Source organism: Tiliqua scincoides, chromosome 2, assembly GCF_035046505.1.
Source record: "Tiliqua scincoides isolate rTilSci1 chromosome 2, rTilSci1.hap2, whole genome shotgun sequence".
Classification (NCBI taxonomy): Eukaryota; Metazoa; Chordata; class Lepidosauria; order Squamata; family Scincidae; genus Tiliqua; species Tiliqua scincoides.
This window is the reverse complement of record NC_089822.1, coordinates 196,189,108-196,214,296: the sequence shown is the minus strand read 5'-3', so window position 1 is coordinate 196,214,296 and position 25,189 is coordinate 196,189,108. Positions and strand designations below refer to the sequence as shown.

The 25,189-nt window shown below is 40.7% G+C and overlaps 1 protein-coding gene across 2 annotated transcripts in view; it reads right to left on the bottom strand.

Annotated features, from left to right (window-relative positions):
• The window catches only part of GALNT10 (polypeptide N-acetylgalactosaminyltransferase 10), a 60,743-nt gene that overhangs the window by 13,712 nt on the left and 21,842 nt on the right, over positions 1-25,189 (bottom strand). For both annotated transcript variants that reach the window (XM_066614698.1, XM_066614699.1), the window contains exons 2-7: positions 17,824-17,926; positions 14,940-15,078; positions 13,260-13,426; positions 7,308-7,493; positions 4,356-4,539; positions 3,321-3,438 (exon numbers count right to left, since the gene is read on the bottom strand). In XM_066614698.1, coding sequence (XP_066470795.1) covers positions 3,321-3,438; positions 4,356-4,539; positions 7,308-7,493; positions 13,260-13,426; positions 14,940-15,078; positions 17,824-17,926 — 897 coding nt within the window. The remainder of the gene's footprint in view (positions 1-3,320; positions 3,439-4,355; positions 4,540-7,307; positions 7,494-13,259; positions 13,427-14,939; positions 15,079-17,823; positions 17,927-25,189) is intronic.

Here is a 25,189-nt window from a genome sequence, read left to right as displayed (position 1 = left end):
CTGCCCCTAGGCTTATGAACAAATGGAGTCCTCTGAAATCATGCCTCTCTGTCACAAATATTCTTCCCTCATACTTATGTAGCACAACTCTGTGCCTTTAAAATGTCCTCATGCTTTCAACTGGTGATATGGCACTTGAATATAAATCTAATTTCAAAAACAGGCTTCTTATTCAATTTCATTGCTGCTTTGATTCATTTTATTAGCAACTCCTTTGTGTGATGACAGAATTCATTACAACTTGCATAAAGAAAATTATCAGTTCTCATCTGTAAAAGGGGAGGGCTGTGGAAAAGAAGTGCCTCACATACGGGAAGCAGAAGAAAGGAATTAAAAAGCTACAGCACTGAAGGAAAAAAAAAATCGAGCATCTGTCAAGCACCAGCTCTTGGGATAACGAAGAACTACTCACATGAGATGAAATTGGGAAGATTTTTTCATTTTATCATGCACAGCACTTGCTGCTGCATTTTAAATGAGGACAATACCCTTATCAAATCCTGCCCCTAGGTATGAAGGGTCTTAAATCATTATTCAAGCAGGGGCAAAATGATGGGCTACTAAGCAGACTGACAGAAGGTATAGGAAGCCTTACCATCCTCTCCAGTCTTCCTCCCCAGAAAACAGGGTTTTATTTCCTCTCTATACAGTCATCTATATAGCCCTCATCACTGGCATTCCTGAAGGGGGAGCAAAATGCTAAGTTTTGCAGGCTCCTGAATGCCTGTGTAAAGTGGCCCCCCTCCCTCATCTTCAGAGTCAGTCACAGCTGTGAATTCCTAAAGCTGAAAGGGGCTGCTGTATACCGGTGTTTGGGACCCTGCAAAACTTAGCATTTTGCCCCTTCTTCAGAAATGCCAGTGACCCTCACCCCCAAATGCAGAAAGGAATCCCAACAAAGCACTTTTTACACTATATTTCCACACTTGAATTTTTAAAAGGGGGCACACATATAGGGAAACAGCCGTAAAATGTCTTAAGAGGAACACGGTACTATCTGAGCGAAACCCAGTGCATCTTACTAGATGTCTCTGGACTTCATGCATTCTATACTTCAGGTTAAGTCAAAGGTGTCTGAGGGCTACTTCCAATAGCTTACATTATACAGTACAATCACAAGTCATTTTCAGAAAACATTTTTGCTTCTGGTACAAAAACAAGCACTAGGGTAGCCAGCTACTTTCTCAGATAGAAGTAGGACAACACAAGTGAATCAAATTTCCAAGTAAAGCTGGTCTCCTATAGAGAAAGTTTAGTTCAGTACCTTCAGTAAAATAGTGGGATGCAATCTATGAAACAAATGAAGATAAAGGAACAAGGAGTATAAATGACTATGTGGAAGGAGGAAGACAGGCTCAATTACTGAAAAATCAGTGCTTTTAGTTGAAACCACTTCAGCTCCAGCTATAACCAGTAAAATAGCATGCTGTTCTCTGTCAATTTGTTTACCCTTTCTCTTCACTGCAGCTGGCATAGGAGGTAGAACTTGTTACATCCACCCAGTATTTTATGTAGCATCAGTAAACAATTCACTTAAAAGACTACCATTTTCTATGCGCCTCCTTGTAGGCAAATATGCTAAAATCCGATCTACACACATTTTATTTTGTTTCTAATAGTGCTGGCTAGAGTCCAAACAACCTAGGATGAGTTTGCACATTAGGGCTGAGAATCACAACAGTGGTTCCAAATAATTAGAAAGGTGCCCCCCCCCCCGCATCTGCAGATCCAGTATACAAGGATCCAGTATCTACAGTACTCTGCAGGTCTCCTGCACCATTACCTTTGTTTTTCTTTATTAGCAGTGGAAGAATGCATTTTCTCGCTTAACAGAAGAACAGTTTTTTTGCTTAACTGAGAAATGTGACATGCAGGCAGGCAGCCTGCACACTGGAGGGACATAGCCAGAACCTTAACAGGAAGCAGGAACTGTCCTGCTTCCTGTCAATGTATACTTAGTTTCCTCCCATTAGCTTTGCTAAGATTTTGTTAAAAATGAGTTGCAAGGTTTGCCCTTGAAAGATAAAAACGTTTTCCATTTATTTTATTCGGGAGATGCTTTGTGTCAATTTTTTAATGCTCCTTCAAGTGACAGGATCTCAGAATCTTTTTAAAAACAGATACAGGTTAAAAATGGACAATGAAACTTCATAAATTCTGTTCTTTTCTTGATGTGAACAACCTGTGTATTTTTACAATTTTGCCAGAAATAATGACATCAGAAATAATGACATTAGAATGCATCAACTTATCTTAACTTCTGATAATACATCACATCTTTCAATTAAATGTTGTTTTCTGTGACACAATACAAGAAAAAGAGGCCTTTTGCAGGGATTAATTACAGTGAATTTAACCCACCATAAATCATCATCCCTGGCCTGAAGTACCCATTTTATCTCAGAGAGAGTAAGTAGGCAGATGAATGAAGTAGTCTCATTTCCTGCAGATCAAGCAGTGAGTGTCTGCTCCAGCATTTCAAAGACAAAGAGCTTGCTGAGTCACTGTCATCACTCTTGGAAACTACTGTTTTAGAAAAGGTCCAAGTTGGAGAAGATGAATGATGCTTCTACCCTCTCCTGCAGAGAATTACATTATTACACCATTTCTCTACACACAATAGTAAAAAGGATAAATGGAACTAAGTGTAAGGGAATCTCAAAGGGGAAACAAGAAACTTCCAATGTGTCTTTATCACTCATTTTGTAGATAAACAATGGGAAGAAAATATCATTTGCTGCACGTTAATTGCCAAATGACTGTAGTTGATGGATTCTTACAACATAATCAAGGCATCATCAAGAGTTCAGATTTGGAAACCAATAGGGGAGAGCCATAAACAAAAAATGGTTGTAATTATCAGGGAAGGGATGTGTGGTGGCTGGCAAGGCTAAATTATCTGCTATGTCCTTTGCTAGTCTGAATTAGACTCAAACTGGGATAGTGAGTGTAACTTTTTCAGCTGGATATAGAAGTCACTGGATATCATCTGAGAGGCAACTGCAAACCAATAGCATGCTTAAATAAAAGCACAATTAAAAAAGGAACATGGAGAGGAGGAGCTATATACACCACTCTAAGCTCCTTGGAAGATGGGTGGTATAAAAATCACAGATAAATGATGTTACTTGACAAAAACTGTGAACTCTTGGCCAATACTTCCTTCTGACAGTATGCTGCCCTTTATGAGAAATACTGCAGAAAACGTCCTTACTTTCAACACATTTTATACATACAATCAATCAAGAAGGGTGCAAACTGGTGCTTCATGCTTAAAATTATTTAATTATCCACTATATTTTCCTATGAAAATAGCTCACCTTAAATGATATTTCATACTGCTCTCCACCCCATATCTCCAGACCTGCGTCATATCCTCCCAGTTCCCAGAACCACTTTCGATCGACTGCAAACAATCCTCCAGCCATTACAGGAGACCTTAAGGCAAAATTAGACTCTTTATTAAAAACCAATACAGAGATCTACATGAATTACATTACCACCACACAAACTCTTCCAAATTTGATTTTTTTAACCATTTCAGTGATACTGCAGACCTCTGCCAATATCTTACTTTACAACATTTTTTATACTATGTCAAGCCTTCAGCTGACAACATAGATCAGCATGGATCAGCACATCTCCAACAACGACCCAATGTCAAGCATATTAATACTGTAATATTCTTCCCCTCCTTATTTGGATTATGGTAAGAAACCATAAATTAAACACAATTTTTTTAGATGACTGATCATCTACCATACCGGTACACTGTGCCCCCCAATTATGGACACCCACATCGTGATTTCATACAGGCGTAGTCTGTCTTTGTGCTGTTGCCCAGGCATGAGAGCGATGTTCTGGCTTGTGTCTGCTTTGACTTCTGGACAAACCTCCAGAAAGGAACCAAGATGCAAACTGAGGACTAAAGTTTATCTGAGTCTATGTCTTCCAGGCATAGAAAAAACAAAAGTTGCTGGGTACCAGAATGTTGGTTTTGCATAGCACAGCACTCATTGCATTTGTTCAACAAGCTTCTTTAACGTAAGATACAAGCTGCCTGGCTTTTACAGTGTTTTGCTTAGTGCAACACAAAGATGCTAAATTACATTTCAGTGACCATGATAAGAAGTTACATTATATACCACATATTATAATAAAAGTGTTAACCTTCCATTGATGGTAGGTTTGAAGACAGTAGTACCATGACAGAGGTCACATCTCTTGAAATGAATTACCTAAAACAGAAGCAAAGGGTAGTTTCTATCTGTCTGAAAGCACCAGTGCCAAGAGCCTACCATCTCTGTGACAGCTTAGCTTGTTAGACACCTATTGACACTGTTTCAAGAACTTACTCAAAAGGGTCACTCGGGTCAGGTTTCTGTAATTCAGGAGGAATTGGGATCCGCTTGTAATACATCTCCCAGTCAAATGCTCCTCGCATTGCATCACCAGCTTGTGTTTCATAGCCAAAGTGGTCATGGTCTATTACATCTATCATTGGACAAACAATAGTCTTGCGGTTTCGAGCAATACGGTCTGAGAGACACAGAGAAATGTGTTAAATCTGTCATTGGTACTCCCTTTCATCTTTAGCAAAGAATGAGCGTACAGTACAGCATACAGAAGGTTCAGCATGTCTATATCTAAGCTTGTTACCACAAAAACATACCAGTTTATTTTATCTACCAACTACAAAAATCTAAAGTTGCCTGCTTTCTGAGTACAGTTTGATTTTAGTTTTCTTCTCCAATAACCATCTAGAAGCAGCATCCTGGGAAGGCAACTATTCTCTAAGGACAAATATAAATTTTGAGATGCATCTTTTTTTTTTACCGACTTCAAAGGGTTTTTGAGGAGGGGCAGAACTGGTAGTCAGTCTACCACAGGCTATTCAGATTTGACATGTTAAATCCAATAGTAGCCTCAGGTACTCTCCCCTTGCTCCCTAACTATATCAGCAGAAACAATAAATGATCTAGTTGGGCTCTTCTTGGATTCTTAAAGGTTGTGCACTATTAGCAGAATAGAAGGAAGGATTTTTGGAGAGGGTTTAGATTTTGGTTGGCACCCTAACAGGGCTGTTGGGCATTTAACAATGGCAAAGATCAGGAATGTTGCTAGTAGTGGCTGTAATGGCATGACCTGACAGTCCTAACAGGACAATGAAGGCCTAGCAGCAAGGGAAGGCAAGTTGCACATTTGAGTAGCCAGTCAAGTATTCTGTTGCATTCTGTTATGTATGCATCTAAAAGGCCTGTACGCCAGTACAAGACAGAAAACAAAAATAAAATAATAATTCAAATGCCTTGTAAGAAGTCACATTATTTGGTCATCTAAAGGCGATTATTTTCTACTGAGTTTAGCAACCTTTAACCTGCTTGGCATTTTATAAATGAACAAAAATAATCTTTTTAAAAAGTGAGATTTTCTGATTGGTTCACTTGTTCCAGACATAGCCGAATACTTAAGCCTCATTTTAAACAATAATCTGAGAGTTCACCTCATTTTGCACAAGTTCACAACTAGTTCAATAAGGCAATGATCCACTTAACACTAAATACAGTAAGGTGTTTTCAAGTTCTCTGCCAGATTCAGGCAGGAAATAATTTGCACAAAGAAATGTAAAATATTTTGGCAACACAAAACTTATTACAGTGGGGCGAAATAGCCATAAGGCTCATACTTGTTGAAATATCAAAGACTTATTTTATAATTTGATAAACTCTAAGAAAATAACTTGCTATTGAAGTATTTCAGATACAGGTATCCCCCGATTTCCAACGGTTCGTTTTTCGATGCTCAATTATACCCAGAAATCATTCATTCAACGCATGCTCTTCTCTTTCAACCTCTCTCTGCTGGTCTAAAGACTAAAACTGCCCTCCCCCATGTTGATTTACATATAACATGGTCATTCAAATGGTTTTGGGGTGAGCATGTGTGTGCATGACATACCACACACCAACTTTAACTCTGGGTCTATTCCCATTCCTGAAGGCATTAGTGAGAGTCCATTTGCAGAAATTTTTGTGTGACAGCAAAAATTTGCAAGATAAAAAAAGGCATTTGCAATTTGCTAGCTAAAAAAGTATTGAAAGCAACGTTTGTAAACTAAAAAAAACCCCAGGTTTCGCTTTTCAACCTTTTCCACTTTTCACCAAAGCTCCGGTCCCTAACCTATCAAATGATCAGGAGATGCTTGTATCTCAGAAAATCTACAAGGAAATCATACAGAAGTTCACAGGTTGGACACATCACAGGACCATATAAAGACCCTTGCCCTTACAACAGTTTTCCAACAGGTCCCCAGCACAAGGTTCGGGCACTTAGTGGCTCAGCCTGGGGCAAAAGGAACCACTTCCCCTTACCCCAGGGAGAGCCACTGCAGCCGCAATGGGGCTACTCAGATCTGTGCCACCAAAATTAGTGGCATAAAACTAAGCAGCCTGGGGCTGGTCCAGGCTACCCAGGAACAGGGTTAGGATCCAGCACAACTGTTGGATCCTGGCTCTGCCTCCCGCTTCCCACCTGCAGGAACACCTGCCACCTGCCCTCCCCCCACCCTGAAACGCCTCCCTTCTGCCTCTGCCCCAACAGCCCCCAGACTCCTGCTTCAGTCGAGCTCAGCCAATGTAAACTCACCTTCCCCAGGGCCCAAAACACTGCAGGGAGGCCAGCGCAACTCCCTTGTGCCTGCCGAACTGCCTCCAGAGTGGTGTGAAAGTGCTTTAAAGCACTTTTGCAACGCTTCTGGGCCGGTGCAAGGGACTAGCGCTGGCCTAACTGTCAGTTTGGATTGCACCTTTAACCTCACAGCAGGGAAATGTAAATTGTTCACATTTTAGGTAGAAATTACAATAAAGTTTGAACAAGTTAGACATCAAACAACACTTTAGGAGAGAATGTAAATATATTGAGTTGCACAGTACTGTTTAATCAGCCTCAATTTTCTGACTAATTGCAGGTCAATATCATTTACCACTGCAACCAAATAGCCCCCAAAGGATAATCAAACTGAGACAATGACCCATAGTGAGTTATATCAGCAATCTCTCCATGGGATGACCAGATATTTTTTTCCTTCTCAACCAAAAGTCAATCCAAGAATTGGAGGGAGTCCAAAAATGGGTACAGTACAAAAACAAAACTTTTGAAGAAAAAATACATTCATTAACTCAGCAATTAGGCTTTTGAGTTTCTAGATCAATTAATATATAGCCTAGACATGTTATAATATAGTTCACTGGTATCTTTGTTCATCAGACTGAAACACAGCATTTACACAGCATTTCATATTGTCTCACCTAACAGAGGTGGCAACCAGTTCACGTTGGCTTCGCAGTGAGAGTCCAAGAAGGTGATAACATCACCTATTGCTACAGAAGCCCCCAGCATTCGGGTTCTTATCAATCCTTCTCTCTTCTTTGTTCGAAGGATCCTCACTTTAGGAAACTGGGCCATATAATCCTCCAAGCGCTTTTTCAAGTGTTCTGTAGGGGGGAAAATCAAAGGAAGTTATAACACACTGATTCCTTCTCATTTTGAGACATGTGTTTCCAGAACCTAGAACAAAAAGTCAATGTCTAAAATCTTTATATTTTTTGTATATGTTATATTTACTTCTGAATCTGAACTATTAGGAGTAGTGGCATTGGGAAACAGTATGAGACGCGAGGCAGATAAGAAATAATGACAGTGCCTGAAATTAAAGAGACATATGAATGTTCAGCATTGGACTCACCTGGGCTTCTCCGGTACATGGAGGCACCACCCTCTTCCGTGAGACTGCTCCATGTGACATGAGAGCAGGGCCCACACTGGCTCAGCTGATCAAAGAGGGTGGGGAATTGGAGGGAAGAGGGGACCAGAATGGCAGGGCATGAAGGGGGAGAGAGTGGAGGATGAGAGGAGCAGCAGCCCAGGACTAGAGGGCTTTAAGCCCTTGGGGGCAGACCCAGTAGGAGACATCCAGGAAAGGATGTGGTCCACAGCAGTGCATACAGGATGCACTGTAATGAGTAGACTTTCTAGTGGGTTCTTGAGAGCACTGTAGCTTGCCTAACTTGCAGCAGAACCAGGACTCTTAACCCAGGGACAGACCTGGCCATAACTAGTGGAGGAGGAAGCTGGATGCAACAACTCGCTCCCTACACAATTATCAGAGGCCCACTTGGTTCCTCCAATGGTTGGCAACCTTCAGTCTTGAAAGACTATGGTATAAGCGTACAGCACCCGGTATTCCCAGGTGGTCTCCCATCCAAGTACTGACCAGGCCTGACCCTGCTTAGCTTCCAAGATCAGACAAGATTGGGCATGTGCAGGGTAACAGCAGAGTGAGATAGTCTGTGAGAGGTCGGTTGTGACGCGGACTTCAGACCTGGTCCTCACCCCTCCTTCTGAGTAGGAGCCACCGGGGAGACAACCCCACAATGAGGGGGTGCTCCTATAAGAACAACAGCAGCAACATCCCTAAGACAACTTTGCAGGCTTCAGTAGGAAAGCTATAGTTTAGCAGTATGACCAGAAGCATAAAAAACCCCTAGTATTTTCTGATATTGGGAAGATCTAACATGATTATTATACACTGGATTTCTTCAAACAAGATCATAGCCATTTCCACACCTTTAGGCTAATAAAAAAATTTTATTTAGGCAAATCCTTTACTAGGATATTAATATATTCCATACAATCCAGGACCACACTTCTGTCAATTAAAACAAAATGCACATCAATTACCTAATTCAGATACACATGTAACAGGTAACTTCTTTACCTATAAATAATGCAAACAAACTCCTTCACCACTATTCACTTCATCTGTTGACTGCAACGCAAGCTCCATGCACTTTTCACCTTTGTATTCACAATACTAGAGGAGATGCTGCTTCTGAATTAGCATGGACAGATCTAAAGTCCAAATATGGGATAACATTCAAAAATATAATCAGCCTACGACACTTCAACAAGACAACATAAGGCACAGAAGATGCAAGGTGTCTCTTTCAAAGGATCAAAAGTTAACTACAATTTACTATGAACACTGCAAGAAAACACCAATTATAACTCAGTGTGCAAATGACAAGTAGCTATTTAATCCCCTTTCACATAGCTATTAGACACACTCGTGAACTAACTTTGGGTGACTGCACACACTACTCTGTTCATGTATTTGGAAACATCTGAACTTACCATAAAGCCAAGAAAAGATCTGATCACACACTACTTAACAGTTCTAAAATCAAATGGGAAATAGACCAGTTCTTTCCAACAGCTACACAAATGATTCACATACCTGAGAAAGCATTAAGCTGTTTGAGCCATCCTATTAATAAGCTCATGGAGATATAATCAACATCCTGCAAGGATATGAAACAGCTTAATTGAGTTTAGCATTAATCAATAGTGAATGAAATTAGAACACAAAGCCATTTGTCTATGTAAAGGTCCTTCAGTTAAGTATCAGGGATTCTGAAGTCAGTTTGCAATGCAGAAATTTTAAGCGCTGCTCTTGTCTTAGCAAGTCTTTTCGTATTTTTAGTTAACTAGACCTATAACCAATGCCTACCTGCCTGGAAGGCCTATGACTAGAGTTATACTATAGAAAAATCATAACCATAAACATTTTCTACAATACGGTTACTAACTTATCAAATGTTGGAGGGCAATTTTTATGATAGTTTCACTATCATGAAAAGAGATATTTTTCTTCAGCATCAACAATATGCAGTCTCAATGCCTGTCTTAAGTCATGCCAAACTGTAGCTTGTCATTGTGTCTGAACCGACATCAGCTTATAGACCATGGTTTGTGAGGAATTGTCAAACTAAGGTGTAAAACTATAACTTGAAGTGGGTTTAAAAGTCACAATTTGTATTCATTGTGGCTTGACATTATGAACAAATTCAGAAATCAGACCACAGTTATAGCTGTGTCTTATCATCAAGAAGCTGCTGTACCATGGAGACAGGAGAGAGGTTTTGAAGCCAAGTGCTGAACAGAGAGAAAATGAACACATGCAAGCAGCATTCAAGCATGGCTTGTCTGTTGCCATTCAAATCTTAGCTATACAGGTGGAACCTCGGTATCCACTGATTTGACTTACCACTGTTACCAAAGTCCACCTTTAAATGCCTTGTAACAAGGGGAAAAAAAGAACGAAAATTCAATTTCCTCAGCACTGTTAAATAATTACAATTTCATTCCATTAGATTCCATTATTCGCCCCATCTAGTGGCTGAATGCAGTATAGTGTCTATACCAATGCATTGTGGGGTGACAACAGAGGAGCAAGAAACCTGGAAGTGCATCTGATTTGGTATCTACTGAATTTTTTTTTTAATCCATTGGGGGTTCTGTTCCAGAACCCCTAGTGGATAACGAGGCACAACCTATAGTCAGTACATATCATAGTTTGGTATAATCAAGTTAGTGAATGCACATACTTAATAAAAAGATATCACTCATACCTATTAAAGATGACAAAGAAATTAGGATCAATAGTTTAGAGAAAAGCTTTAGTTTGAAGAGAAAGGAGTGCTATGGTACTTTCTACTGATGTAAAAGCAGAAGTTAAAAAAAAATGAGAAGCCATGACAAAGAATCATAACATTTTGAATTTTTTCGTTTTAAGCACAGGAGGCTAATATCACAGAAAAGCACCACAAAAACATGATGTAGTTAATGTTATATTTCAGCTGAGAAGACCTACTCAAATCCATGCACAACCCCTTATAAGGGGCAGGGACTTGGGCAAGTTACTCTCTATCAACTTGAACTACCCCAAAGGATTGTTGAGATCATAATAAGACTAGCCGTATGCTCCTGAAAGAAGAGCAGAATACCAATGCAAACAATAATTACAGAGGCCAGAAAAAGGAAACAATTTAGTTAATTTTCAGTTTTAACATGTTCTGTTATCTCTAGTGTTCTATTGTTGTAAGTGGTTTTTAGTATTTGTTTCAAGCATAAAAATGACAACTAAACCACTGAGCCTTAAGTACAATACCAAATTATTTTATTTAAAATATTTGCATCCTGTCTTTCCCTGTCTACCAGGAGAAACTGGAATGTAATTGAGCTCACGCTACAATTTCCAGTGTGAATGAATCACATGAGCTGAAAAGCATCTCTTATTTTAGCCACACTGCTTTAATCACAACTCTGTAGTGTGAGAGACCTTGTTAAAATTTTTAAATACTACAGGGAAGAATCTAAATGCACTTTACATGGTTGCAAAAGCCCCCCTGCAGGTTGGAGAAATAACTATACTGTAGTAAGAATGGCAAGGAATCTGAAATAAACCTATCTATCCTAGAGGGAAAATATAATCCAATTTATAGGAAAAATAAAATTTGTCTTCATGCTGTAACCTTTTTTTTAAAATAAACTAACTTAAACCATTTCCAGTTTTCTCAACTGAACAGGAATAAAGGGAATTTGCTGGTGATGTTAAATTTAAAAATATTTTCTAACCCCAAAGTATAATGACAAGCTTTGCCTGCAAGGAATAAAGAGTCACAATTCCGTTTTATTATTGCAGCTGTGAGGTAACATGTTAAAATAATTTAAGTCAGTATGAGTTTCACACTAGCTGGTTACAGAGTTTATGCATTTATGAACATCAAGATCAAACAACTACTTTTCGCCAGCAAAATATTCTCCACTAATTGTCTTTGAAGTAGCATTAACAAAGCATTCTGTAGTTCTTGTACTCTTAAGGCATAAAATCATGAAAATTCTGAGGTTGTTTTCTGTTAATTACAAATTCAGTACATACACCACATATGAACTGCTAACACAAAACTGTAACCTATTAATACCCTATCACATCACTTGTGTTTCCACAGTTTCCCAAAAATAATTCTGGGATTACAGAGGAATGTATATCACTATGCCAGGGTCCCAAGTGTGTAAAATATGCAACAGAAAAGTGGAAAGCTAGATTTATACTTATTAGAATTGTCCAAAAGGCTCAACAAATCCTATCCTAGTCACCAAAACTTCTAGAAATGTGATGTTGATGCATTAGGATTAGAAGTACTTTTTCAATTCTTTCAAGGCCAAACTATATGCTGCATGAAGCTCTACAAGATTTTCATCCAACATTTAAAAAAATCAATTTCAAAAGCAGCTATTGGAAGCTGCAAAGGGAATGGAGGAAGGGCAAATAAAAAGAGGGTGCGTAACTTTTCCCTACCAGCCTGTCCTCTCACAATCATTTCTCTGAAGTTATTTTTCCGCTTGCAAGGTAAAAAAGATATGGGCACAGAGTTGAACTCCATGAAATTTGCCCTACATGTGCAAAGTACTACCAGACTTTTTAACTCTGTCAGATATACTTAAAATACTGTGTAGCTTGTGCTGATACAAACATCTGAGGAACTTAGAAAGCATCCAGGAGAGGTCTCTGACAAGCTAAACCTCAGTGATCAAAGAGTCAGACTAAAGTTCCATCTAACCTGGATGCCTGATATTTTTTCACAGATTCATCAAGTCAAAATGTTAACATTTTGTTTTAGATGAATAAATATGAAATGGATAAAAATTAATCTGTCTCGATAAAGGTATGCATAACTACACTGGAGTATTTTTCACTTCTGGTTTAATGTACAAAAGTATTTCACATATGAGAGCAGGTGGAAAAACCATGTACTACTTAATTTAAGTGTTCACAGACAGTTTATTAAAGTGTACTGAGAATTTTAAAGCCCAATTCAATAACACTTATTTGTTATCTTCTCTACCTGTGGTTCCCAACATTTTTTCACTTGTGTACCCCATTTCCATAAATTGTACCCCTCATATTAGAAAAAATGTTTGTAATTGTTATTTCAAATTTATATGTTTTCAACTACTGATCCATATCTGGTAATACACTAATTGATGGTCAGAAACTAGAAGCCAGCTAGCTGCCTTCCTTCTTGCCTTGCCAGCCTGCAAGGCATTCTAATACAGACCTACCTTTTTCCGCCATTATACAATTCTTTTTCAAGTACCCCTAAATACCCCTGGAGGTATATGTAACCCACATTGGGAACCACTATTCTATATGACAGCCTGTAGAAATAGATACATTTGTAACAAAAACTATACTTTGTTTCAAACTACCTCATATATTGAAACTGAAATATTCTGAAAGGTTTCTTTCTTAAGGAGGAAGGAATCTTTGAATACAATTGTGCAAAACAATGTGCAATATACCATTTGTTTTTTGTCCAGTAGTGTATCTGTATAAACTGACATTACAAGAGAAGTACCTCTGTCACTGAAATCATCCACCAGCACAATTTCAGCTATCAGTTCAGGAGGAGAGCGATTTAGAACACTGTGCACTGTTCTGAGAAGAGATGACCATCCTTCGTTGTGGAATGGGATTATTACACTGGTGTTAGGGAGTTTTTCCAGGTATAGCTTGTTATTGCAGCTAGAAAATGAATGATCATAGTTAGCTTGACCACTGTATATGAAATATCACATTATAACAGCTAAGGTCATCATTGCTTTTATCTTATGAAGTAGCTAATATTAAAAACATTCAGGATACACAGCATGCATTAAACAAATCAATGAAGGATAGGTCTCAGTGACTCACATCAGGGAAGAGGTACAGATCTCCCAACATGTTCTCCCTCCAGTCTCACAAGAAAAAAAAAAAAAAGGAAAAATGTCCCCAAATGCCTCCCAAAAGAACCACAGCTCATCAGCGGCCCATTTTGGTCTGGCACGGACAGTCAAAATGATCTCAAGTACACAATTTGCCAAATGTACAATGGAAGAAATTCATTTGCAATATAAAGTCCAGCTGTGATTTCAGCTCACCAGCCAACAGAGAAATGTTTCTTTGAAACAATTTCATGACTTTAATTCAGAACAGAATTTCATTATGGGAAATATAGAAAGACCCTTCACAATGCCATTCTGACTGAAAACCACAGTCAGACATAACTGGAAGCCACAGCTGGCTACTGCTTCCAGTCATGAGAAATAAAATGCTTGTGTTCATTACTCTGGGAATAGTTTTCAAGGGCTGATGTGGAAAAAAGGTGACCTGAAAAGTCTTACCACAGACATTGTGGCTCTTAAATTTCATCCTATAAAAGTAGTGTAATTTCACATTGACATGAATTGAAGCATTGCCCCTTTTAAAGCTGTTGTTTGTAAACAGTGCACATAAATAAAGGGTGAAATCCAGAAAAGAACAGGAGTAAGGGGGATAAAGTGTGAAAGTTCTTTTCCCCTACCCCAAGCAGTTCTCATACAGTTCACATGCTCTCATATAAGATACTTGCAAAAAAGAAGAGGAAAACTGAAGACAATTCATGCTTTAACAAGTAAGAAAGTAACATTGTTTGAGCTAAGACACAGTGTAATATATTAGCATGCAATACATTAAACAAAAATACTTCAAAAATATAGCATTAGTAAGCTGCAACCTAGACACCACAACCCCATTTAACTCTCCACAAAAGGAAAAAGCAACAACCTCTGTTAACCAATGACGCTGCAGTACCACAAACTTTTAATTAGCTGATAAGAACAATGAAGCACATCCACACCATCAAAACAATTACTGGAAGATAGCAGTGCTGAATATTTTTTTTAAGCAAGCACAAAGAAATAAGTACAAGCCAACATTTTCAGCAAAACCCGTCAAGATAAAATGCATGAAGAGTTAAATTGCAATTGTTGGTAACTGTAAATTACAAGGTAGGCTGTATTTCTGGACTTTTGTAATGACTTGTTTGCAACTCAATAAGGGTTACTGAAGCAAGATATTTCTTGTTTGATGTACCAGACACAGCTCAAGTCTATCAACCCATGTGACAACAAGGTCAACGCCAGCTGCACTAGAAGGCAAGATAAAGAAAAATGGAATCTAGAACTAAGAACTCGTCCTTCTGGTACCACAAGAAAACCAAACAAAAACTTGTACTCACTTTGGATGTCTTATATCTGGCAGGGAGCGGTTGAGAGAAATTTTTTCACTCACAAAAATATTAAAGCCATTTTCTCTGTATGCCTGGTCAACTCGCTCAGCATCAGTCATAGGATATGGTTTTCCCTGTTCTCCATTTCCTACAGCCAAGACGTAAAGCAAGTGGAGTAATTAATGTTTATCACATTCTAATTGGACAAGCGTTCACCTACATTCAAACCCCAAGAAGCTATTTTTGCCAGCTTCCCTATTATCCCACAGCTATAGGTAATACTTGTTGCCCCATGTTCTGTCACTAGCATAATGATTTCCTAGAAACACTCCACAGCAGTTAAGATAGTAAGCAGTTGTGGTGGCATGGTTTCAAGCACACCAAATACTACTGTCAATATGTTGCTTGGCAATTGCAGCTTTAGGGGGAAAAATCACCCTTCAATAGAACAGCACTAAAACTAAACCAAGTACATTAGATCAGATGTATCTCAACGTATGTTACACACAATATATGTTACATATTCAGCAAAAATGTTCCCCTCCATTTTCATAACTAATTTCTCAAGCAGGAAGATTGCATTCAATTTTCATTGTGCGCTAAAGAAACAGCACAAGGTATTAAGTTATCGCTACATGCCCTTTCTTGGAGGAAAGGTGACCCCACATGAAACATGGGCCAAAGAGCATCTTTAAATGTGCACATGCACGGTCTATCCTCCTATTCATCTCTTTCTATTGGTTCCACTATTTGGCCTCTGAACCGACAACCCTGCTCTGACAATTATTCCTAGGCACCCAAACGCTACCCGGTTGAGAGTGCTTTCCTCCAGACTAGCCATATCCATCTGACCGCTAGCTCTTATCATCATATAAGATACTGATGTTCCGATGCTGCTACAGGGACAGCCTTTCTGACCTTCATCAAATTCCCTCTAGATCAGGGGTGTCAAACTCATTTCATACAGAGGGCCGAATAGCATTCATGATGCCTGCTGAGTGTCAAAAGTGATGTCATTAGGCAGGAAGTGATGTCATTAAACAGATCATGACCAAAAATAAGCATTTTTTCTCACTTGGGAACTCATTAGCTACAAATGACAGAAGAGAAAATATACATATCGTGATCATATTCAAGATATGGGAGAGCTCAATTTTCAAGTGGGCTGCCCTTTCAGCAGTAGCACTTCAGCATGGCTCAGCAGCTGCGAGCCTGAGGGCCGGATAAAAAGGTTCCTTGGGCCGCATCAGACCCCTGGGCCTTGTTTGACACCCTTGCTCGAGATGGTGGCATTGAGGGTGGAACTTTTGTTATAGGAGCATGTCAGGCATTCTGATAATAGAGTGAGCCAGTTATGGCTTTTGCTACTAATTCCCCTTTCCCAGGACCATATTTATCCTTCAACCCTTGCCCCTTGTAGGGCTGTACCCAAGTGCTGAGCTGCTGCACTTTTGATTGGCTGTGACCACTTCTTGCCAGGCTAAGTAGAACAGGGAAGTACTGTATAGCCCTCACACATTTAATTCATCTTGCTTCAAAACAGGAAGTTATAGCAGCTTTCGGGTAAGACTGGTTCGAATTTTCCTTCCCTCCTCTTATGTTTAAGTTTAAGATGCCAGAGCTTTTGCAATGGAATCTTTGGAACCTCCACCTTCCAAGGAGCACTCTACCTCATACTGAGGAGGTGGACGCTGGTTCTATTCTCTTTCCCTGTACCTTGCATATTGTGTCACTTTATGCTGCATTCTCATTCAACTGGCTAAACCTAAAAGTCTCTGAAAGGCATCCTGATTGTTCAAAGGTTAGCAGCAGGGAGGAAAGAGTGGCTGCCTAGATAAACACAAAAGACTTCAATTCTTGGAGGCAGCAAGAACCTCAGCCTTACCCAGTCTTCTCCCCTCACACAAGCCATCACTCATGTAAGTTTTTTGCTATGGCTGAGTAGCAAGCAATGAGGAGAAACAAACAACCTGCAGTAAGATATGGGAGGCTCCTGCTCACCATGTGCTCCAGGCCTTGTCTTCTGACTTTATCTTGGGAAATGTGTGAACAGTATTGATACCAGGTTAAAACCACCCCAGTTCCTTGCATTCAGTACATTCAGTTCCTTGCATTCACTTCTGGTGAAGACCAGAAGTGATTGTGAGGAGCTCCAGAAGGATCTCTCCAGACTGGCAGAATGGGCAGCAAAATGGCAGATGCGCTTCAATGTCAGTAAGTGTAAAGTCATGCACATTGGGGCAAAAAATCAAAACTTTAGATATAGGCTGATGGGTTCTGAGCTGTCTGTGACAGATCAGGAGAGAGATCTTGGGGTGGTGGTGGACAGGTCGATGAAAGTGTCGACCCAATGTGCGGCGGCAGTGAAGAAGGCCAATTCTATGCTTGGGATCATTAGGAAAGGTATTGAGAACAAAACGGCTAATATTATAATGCCGTTGTACAAATCTATGGTAAGGCCACACCTGGAGTATTGTGTCCAGTTCTGGTCGCCACATCTCAAAAGAGACATAGTGGAAATGGAAAAGGTGCAAAAGAGAGCGACTAAGATGATTACGGGGCTGGGGCACCTTCCTTATGAGGAAAGGCTATGGTGTTCGGGCCTCTTCAGCCTAGAAAAGAGACGCCGGAGGGGGGACATGATTGAGACATACAAGATTATGCAGGGGATGGACAGAGTGGATAGGGAGATGCTCTTTACACTCTCACATAACACCAGAACCAGGGGACATCTACTAAAATTGAGTGTTGGAAAAGTTAGGACAAAAGAAAATATTTCTTTACTCAGTGTGTGGTTGGTCTGTGGAACTCTATCATTCTAACTTCAGGCTACCAAACATGGGATCACAGAATTACATGTTTGAACGAATATGCCCCAAATTAGCATACATACCTGTACGTTCCAGGTCTCTCCTTATAAGTCCTCTATCATGCCAGTCCTTTTTCTTTAGTTCACTGCCAAAGTAAGCATCTTTGTTCTGCCTTGCTGGGGAATCCTTAAAACAAACATGACAGCTATTACATTTTTGTAAGACAAACCAAGCTGAATCATTAATCAAATATTTTGAAAGTATGATTTATCAGTTTCCAGAGAATCAACGTTTTACTTATTTCAACTGTCTAAACCAGGGGTGCCCAAACCCCGGTCCTGGGGCCACTTGTGGCCCTCGAGGCCTCTCAATGCAGCCCTCAGGGAGCCCCCAGTCTCCAATGAGCCTCTGGCCCTCCAGAGATTTGTTGGAGCCCTCACTGGCCCAACACAACTGCTCTCAGCATGAGGGCGACTATTTGACCTCTCGCATGAGCTGTGGGATGAGAGCTCCCTCCACTGCTTGCTGTTTCACATCTGTGATGCAGCAGTGGCAGCAAAGGAAAGGCCAGCCTTGCTTTGTGCAAGGACTTTTATAGGCCTTGAGCTATTGCAAGACCTTCATTCATTTATATAAGTTCATCTTTAATATTCATTTATGTAAACGTAAGCAAATTTATTCAAATTTTAAATGTAAATTAATTCTTTTTTTCTCTGGCCCCTGACACAGTGTCAGGAAGATGATGTGGCCCTCCGGCCAAAAACTTTGGACACCCCTGGTCTAAACTGTCTATAATGTGAAGAAATGACTGGGCTGTGAGCCAGGAAGTCCCTCATTCAAATCTCACTAAGCAATGAAGTCACTGGATAGTGCTTGACAAGGTATTATCCTCTGTTTCAGCCCCCACCATCTGCTATGCACAGATAATAAATAATAATAATAATAATAATAAAACTTTATTTTTATCCCGCCCTTCTCCCTAACGGGACCCAGATACTATTGTCTTACCTTACAGGGCTATTTAAGGATTGCTGGTGTAATGTGTATGAACTGCTTTGAATATACCCACGATATAAAATATTAGTTTTAATCACTATTAAGAAAAACAACATCATCCATTATTTAAAGGCAGGGTCAAGTAATGATGTTTTAATACAGCGGTTTTCACCACTGTGCTGCGGTGCACTGGTGTGCCATGAGACTGCCTCAGGTGTGCCACGGGGCCAAGGAGTCATGCAGCAGCTGCATGCACGGGGGGGGGGGGAGAAGTGGCTGCTTGGAGCCTTGCACAGCAGCAGGAGAAAAAGGAGCAGCCTGCGAAGGGGCTTCGAAGCTCCTACTGTTGCTGGTGCCTGCCCCACGCTGTGATTGGGCAGCCAGGCAGGCAGAGAAGCCTGGAAGAGCTCCCAGCGGCAGGAGCATGGAGCCAGCAGCAAGCCAGAAGGTGGGAAGCAGGTACAGAGCCAGCGAAGCAGCTGGCTGAAAAGGATCCTTTTCCTTACCTGCAATGCCCCAAAATGACCCTCCCTGCGTTGCCTCCACTGGCAAGGTTTTGGCTTTGACAGTAAGGGCGCTGGGCTACAATCCTATCCTCACTTATCTAGGAGTAAGCCCCACTGACTATAATGGGCTTACTTCCAAGTAGACCTACAGAGGCTTGGGCTTTTGGTCACACTCTTTCTTGAATACATGAGCAGGCAATTGATATTTTTCTTTCCCACCCCACCTGCTCCCCTCCTGCACACACATTCCCCAATCATAACTGCAGTTAACTCCTCTCTTACTGCCCCTCCTCTCCCCCACCTTCCAAAGTCCAGAATCAGTTGCCTCACATTCTCTCTCTCTCTCTCTTCCCCCCCCCTCCCCAGTGAATCCTGCACTTGTTTCGGTCAGATCTCCTTTCTTCCCTTCACCCCACATTTCTCCAGTATGTACTCAGTCTCACCTCTCTTTACCAACACTTCCTGGCATATCAAAGCATATCAACTGATAACAATTTGATCACCTACTTCAAAACATTGTTCCTCCTTTCCAGAATCCTCATATACTTCCCTCTCCAAGCTTCCTGTGAATTTCTTTCATTGTCATGTAATGATCTAAGGTAGCAATCCTAACCACACTTTCCTGAGAGTAAGTTCTACTGAACAAAATAGAACCTACTTCTGAGTAGACCTGGTTAGGATTGTGCCCTCAATGTAACAGTTATATTAATTAAATTAATTGTAACATAATAATGTAATTAAAAACGAGTAGTGTGCCTTGACAACTTTAGTGCCTTGTCAGTGTGTCGTGAGCTGAAAAAGATTGAAAATGGCTGCTGTAATAAGTAATGGTGTATTTCAGTGTTTCTCAAGATTTGTCCGCCGCCATACCACTCTGCATGGTCAACATATTAGAAGTACCATCTGTGATGATATCATCACTAGTTACTTTCAAACTGGGGGGGGCCAGACATGACGCACTGAACACTAGTAACAGCTCAGGGTGAATGGGACGGCTGTTTTGAGTGCACAAAAAGCGCATGTTGGAGCTTTGCCTGCCAAGCCAAACCTCCTACCATTGCTTGTCACATTGCATTGCTGATCTCACTGTAAGGCAATGGGGTTTATCTTAATGGTATATTCCTATGAGGGTATGCCCCGATCTCTGTCTCATTCATTAGATAAGAAATATTAAGAATAGTCTTCAAAGACTTGTGATGTGTCAAAGAGAAAAAGAATATGTCAAAAGAACAAGTTAGAGGACTCCCATTTTCAAGTTGTAAGTATTGTAAGCATTTCTGCATGAAGGATTAGGAAGAACTGGTAAACCTTTTGATTGTACTTTCCCACAAGTTGGGAAAGGTCATGCATCTAGCAAAATAATTGTAAATGACATAAAGGGTTCCATATTATCAAGTTTCTTTTGCTTTGAACAACAGCACACAGATTTAAGGTTTTCAGGGTCGCCCCTCCCCCATCCAAAATAGGTATAAGCAAGTTTGTATCTAAGAAAGTAACTGATACCTCAACTTATTATATCCCACATTTTTATTGGAGGCTTCAAACATTATTGGAGACTCACAACATTAATAAAATATTTCTGTTAAAATCTTAAATTAAGGTTGAATTGAAGCCATAAAACACATGAGCCCATGGAACCAACAGGTGGGGCAGGGGGGAGGATAAATGTGTGTGTTTCCCCCCCGAACCTGTTACGATATTGAACTGGACACCTTGTATCAGCAGAAAATTATTGAATTGAACCAGGAGCAAGCATTTGATGGAGTTTGACGTCTTTGGCCACTTTCCTGTCTCTCATAAGGGCAGCTGGGTTTTACATACAGGTACAGCCTATTTATCCACATTAGTTTCGTTCCGTGACTCAGCATGATTAACAAAAAACGTGTTGTGCTAAATCCCATAGAGTTACACAAATACAGCCTGCAGCCTGACACTTCGGGATGGAAGGAAACTAAGGCAGCCATTATCAATCCCCTCCCCTCCCCCTTCCTTCCCCTTTTGCAGGTCAGATCCTGAGCTTGCTTGGGAGTCCTCTGTGTTCCAGGCAGCCTCCCGACAGCACTGCAGGTTCTCCTCCTCGTCTTCACTGCTGCTGCTCCTGTAGCCCTCCCTGGCCACAGCCATCATGGAAACTCCTCTGCCCCAGAGCATTCTGGGACTTGTAGTCCAGCTCTCTGCTCACCCTCACCTGTCTCTCCAAGGTTCGGCAAACACTCCGTGAGTGTGAGTGAGAGAGAGAGCGCTCCACCTTGCTCTGTGTTCTGGCTACAGAGGTTTTTGGTCCCCCCTTCCCCTATTCAGCCTCAGCTGGCTCAGGGGCTCCAGGAATGTTACTGTTCCTTTGCAAGGGGAGCCTCTTCCAGGGCTATTTCCCTGCCTGGGCGAAGCGGAGCCTTTTTGCAGTGTTTTGGGCTGCCTGGAAATGGACTGAGATGCCAGCTCAGGGCAAAGGAGGCAAAGGTGTGTGTGACTTTCAGTACCTCCACCCCATTCTCATTGAGACAAATCTGCAGATAAAAATCCTTGGATAAATAGGCTGAACTGTAGTTGCTATGATAGGGTGGGAACTACTCTAACTCAACCAGGAGCAGACTGTCTATCATCCTCCTGCCACAAAAATCTAAGAGAAATGGAAAGAAATGTAGTAGAAGCCATGGAGTAGAATGCTATAAAGAGTCCTTGTACACAACAGTCTCATATAGATATGTGCTGGCAATACAGTCCCATGTAGAATAGCTCCTATATACCAGTTCCCACAGAATTTCACACATACTTTTTGCTTTCCCAAGGGACAGAGCAACTCCATTTACTTCTTCTCAGATCAGAAATACTTGAATATACACTACTCACATCGTGAATTACAGCAAACCTGAATACATAAACTACAGGACAACCCTACCCTAGAAATACACCAAGGCAAAAGCAGTGTGAGGTATTTTTGCTAGGGCTGGAATTTTGCAAGTGGACTTAACTCAGCAGGGCTGTGATTTTTAATCTGCTTATAAATATGTTGACTTCTTTGAACATTTAAATATGTGTTTAAAAAATAGATGTTCAATGGTGGCATAAATGCACAAAAGCATAAATGCACAAGAGTGTCACCCCCAGGGCCAAAATAATAAACCACTATGCTTTCATAAAAACTCCTATATGTAGCTTTCACTTCAGCATGCCGAAGACAACACCACACTTGCATTCAGTAACCAAAGGTAGTCCAGTGATGGTGGCCACATCAACCGTCTTTTATACCAAAAGCAAGTCCATAAGATTGCAGCCAGCCGTTTTCCAAACCATTCATGCAACTGAGAAAAGTCCTTCTTCCTGTAAAATACTTTAAATTATGGTACAAAGCTAATCCCCTCACCCAGGTTTTCTCCCTCGCTCTACTGAAAGTGAGGTCTGACTAGAAGGAATATTAAGCAATATTCTAAAAATGGATTTAAACGGAGTGCTGCAAATAGCTCCTTCTGTTGTCTACCAGACTACACTGAACACACTGCCAAAGGAATCAAGAAGCATTAAACAGCTAAACATACACAAAAATGGAATTTTAATCTTTTGTTTAATCACTATTTAGTGTGCCTGGTTCCAGCAAGAATAGAAGAGTGGATAGTGATCCATTTTTTTTTTGTATAAAAATTGACTGAAGTACACAGTAGTACTGCAGAATTCTCAAAGCCTCTTCAAGAAATATGACTATGGAGAGTCCTAAAGTATCAACATACACATAGTTGTAAACAAGTAGTTCATACTATCCATTCTAATTACATACTGAAATTTATAATGAGATTGTCTGAAAAGAAACACTAGTTGCCATTGATCATTTGCAAAATCAGAATTCTTTAAAATTCTACATTCAATCATCCAATTAAAGACATTACAAGAGAACTTGTATTTTATTTTTCCCTCCCACGAGGGAAGTGCTTGAGGCAGCTTACAAAAAAACACCTAAAACAGCTAAAAGAGTAAACACACAAAAAACACAACATAAGAGGGGGAGAAGGGCAAAGCAAAATAGAATGCAAATATGCAGCAGAAATCATAAAATATGTAAATAGAACAGAAAAGTTCCCACTGTATAGCGAGTGGGTGTTCCTCTACAAATCCCACAGAGCAGGTTCTTAGGCAGCTGGAGCTTCCTGCATGCTAGGAGTGTTTACATTTGCTGAAGTGGTGTTGGAAGAGTGCAATGAAACAGACAGGAGCCAATCAGTAGGCGCATTCCAATTCTTGGAGGAAAAAGCATGGAAACACAAAGATTTATCACATCGCTCCTTGCCCCCCACCAGTGGTTTTTAGTTAAAAGCGGAAGCACTTCTGGGATTTAGCACAACCCTTTAAAATGCAAAGATCTATACATCTAGTTCGACTCTTAAAATCCTGTCCAAATAGTTCATAGGTTTGTAAATTGTGCCTTTTGTGTATCTGAGAAGTGGCAAATGTCAGAGATTGTTGTAATGGTTCTTGGTCACTTCACTGCACCTTGTAAAAGCAACCTCCTAAAACCCTGAGATTGAGGAGAGGAATAAGAAACAAAGGAAAGTCACACTGAGAAGCAGAGATTGATGCTGCACAGAACAGTCACTGTTTATTTTTCCACTGCAAACAAGTAGCCAGGAATCATAATATTATGGTTCCAGAGCTCCCATGTTGATATAGGCAAGCCAGAACTGTCCCAGATATGGTGCAGAAGCATTTTCTTTTCAACTATAGATATATACAGTCATCCTGCCCATCTGTGATTTGCCTGGGGAAAAATAAAAGATGCCCAACCCAAGGAATGAGACCATTCATAAGTTTTTCAATGAGGGATGGGGTTGAATTCACTACCATGTTTGTCAGGCTGTCAATGACAGCTACGCCTGTGCGCCTGCTTTGTCAGTGGACCACATGCCCTGTCCTGCAAGTTTAGTGCCCACTTGCTGCACAATAAGATTGATGGACAGATAAATAAAAGAAAAAAAGAATGCCACCTACAATGGATTGTGTGTCATATTCATTCATGAGGATTTGGCAGAGTTGAGGCAAAGTAGGGAACAGGAGGTTTAGGTAGGCGACCACACCTTAGTTTCAGTAGCCAAGGTAGGAATGCAACAGAGAACTCCTTCTCTGGATATACAGTACATTCTAGACCAGGGGTGCCCAAACCCCGGTCCTGGGGCCACTTGCGGCCCTCGAGGACTCCCAATCTGGCCCTCAGTGAGACTTGCTGGAGCCCACACCAGCCTGATGCGACTGCTCTCAGCATGACGGCCAACTGTTTCACCTCTTGCGTGAGCTGTGGAATGAGGGCTCCCTCCACTGCTTGTTGTTTCACATCTGTGATGCAGCAGCGGCAGCGATGGAAAGGCCAGCCTTGCTTTGTGCAAGGCCTTTCATAGGCCTTGAGCTATTGCAAGACCTTCATTCATTCATATAAGTTCCACCTCTAATATATTCATTTATGTAAATATATTCAAATTTGAAACGTAAATTAATTCTTTTTTCCCCGGCCCCTGGCACAGTGTGAGAGATCATGTGGCCCTCCTGCCAAAAAGTTTGGACACCCCTGTTCTAGACATATACATAACCATCTACTAAACGGACCTTGTAGTACTGTGGGAGGATGCTTACTTCATGACATTTCAAGATAGAGAAGTGGCCAGGAAAGGTGCCCCTCCTCCCAGATATTGTCTTCTGAAACCTGCAATTAACCTCTTTCCTAAGCAACAATCTTTCAGTATGGAGATCATTAAACAAGGCAAGAGAGGTGTCTAGTTCCTTCAATTAATATACATATTTGGAAGGGCAATTTCAAAATCCACCTGCCTACAAGCTGGATTCCAATTTGCAAGCAACTACGCCCCTTCTCCAAACTGGATTGACTCCTGTCTGTTTTATTACACTCCTCCAACACCACTCCAGCAAATATAAACACCACCAGCATGCAGGAAGCTGTGGGAAATTC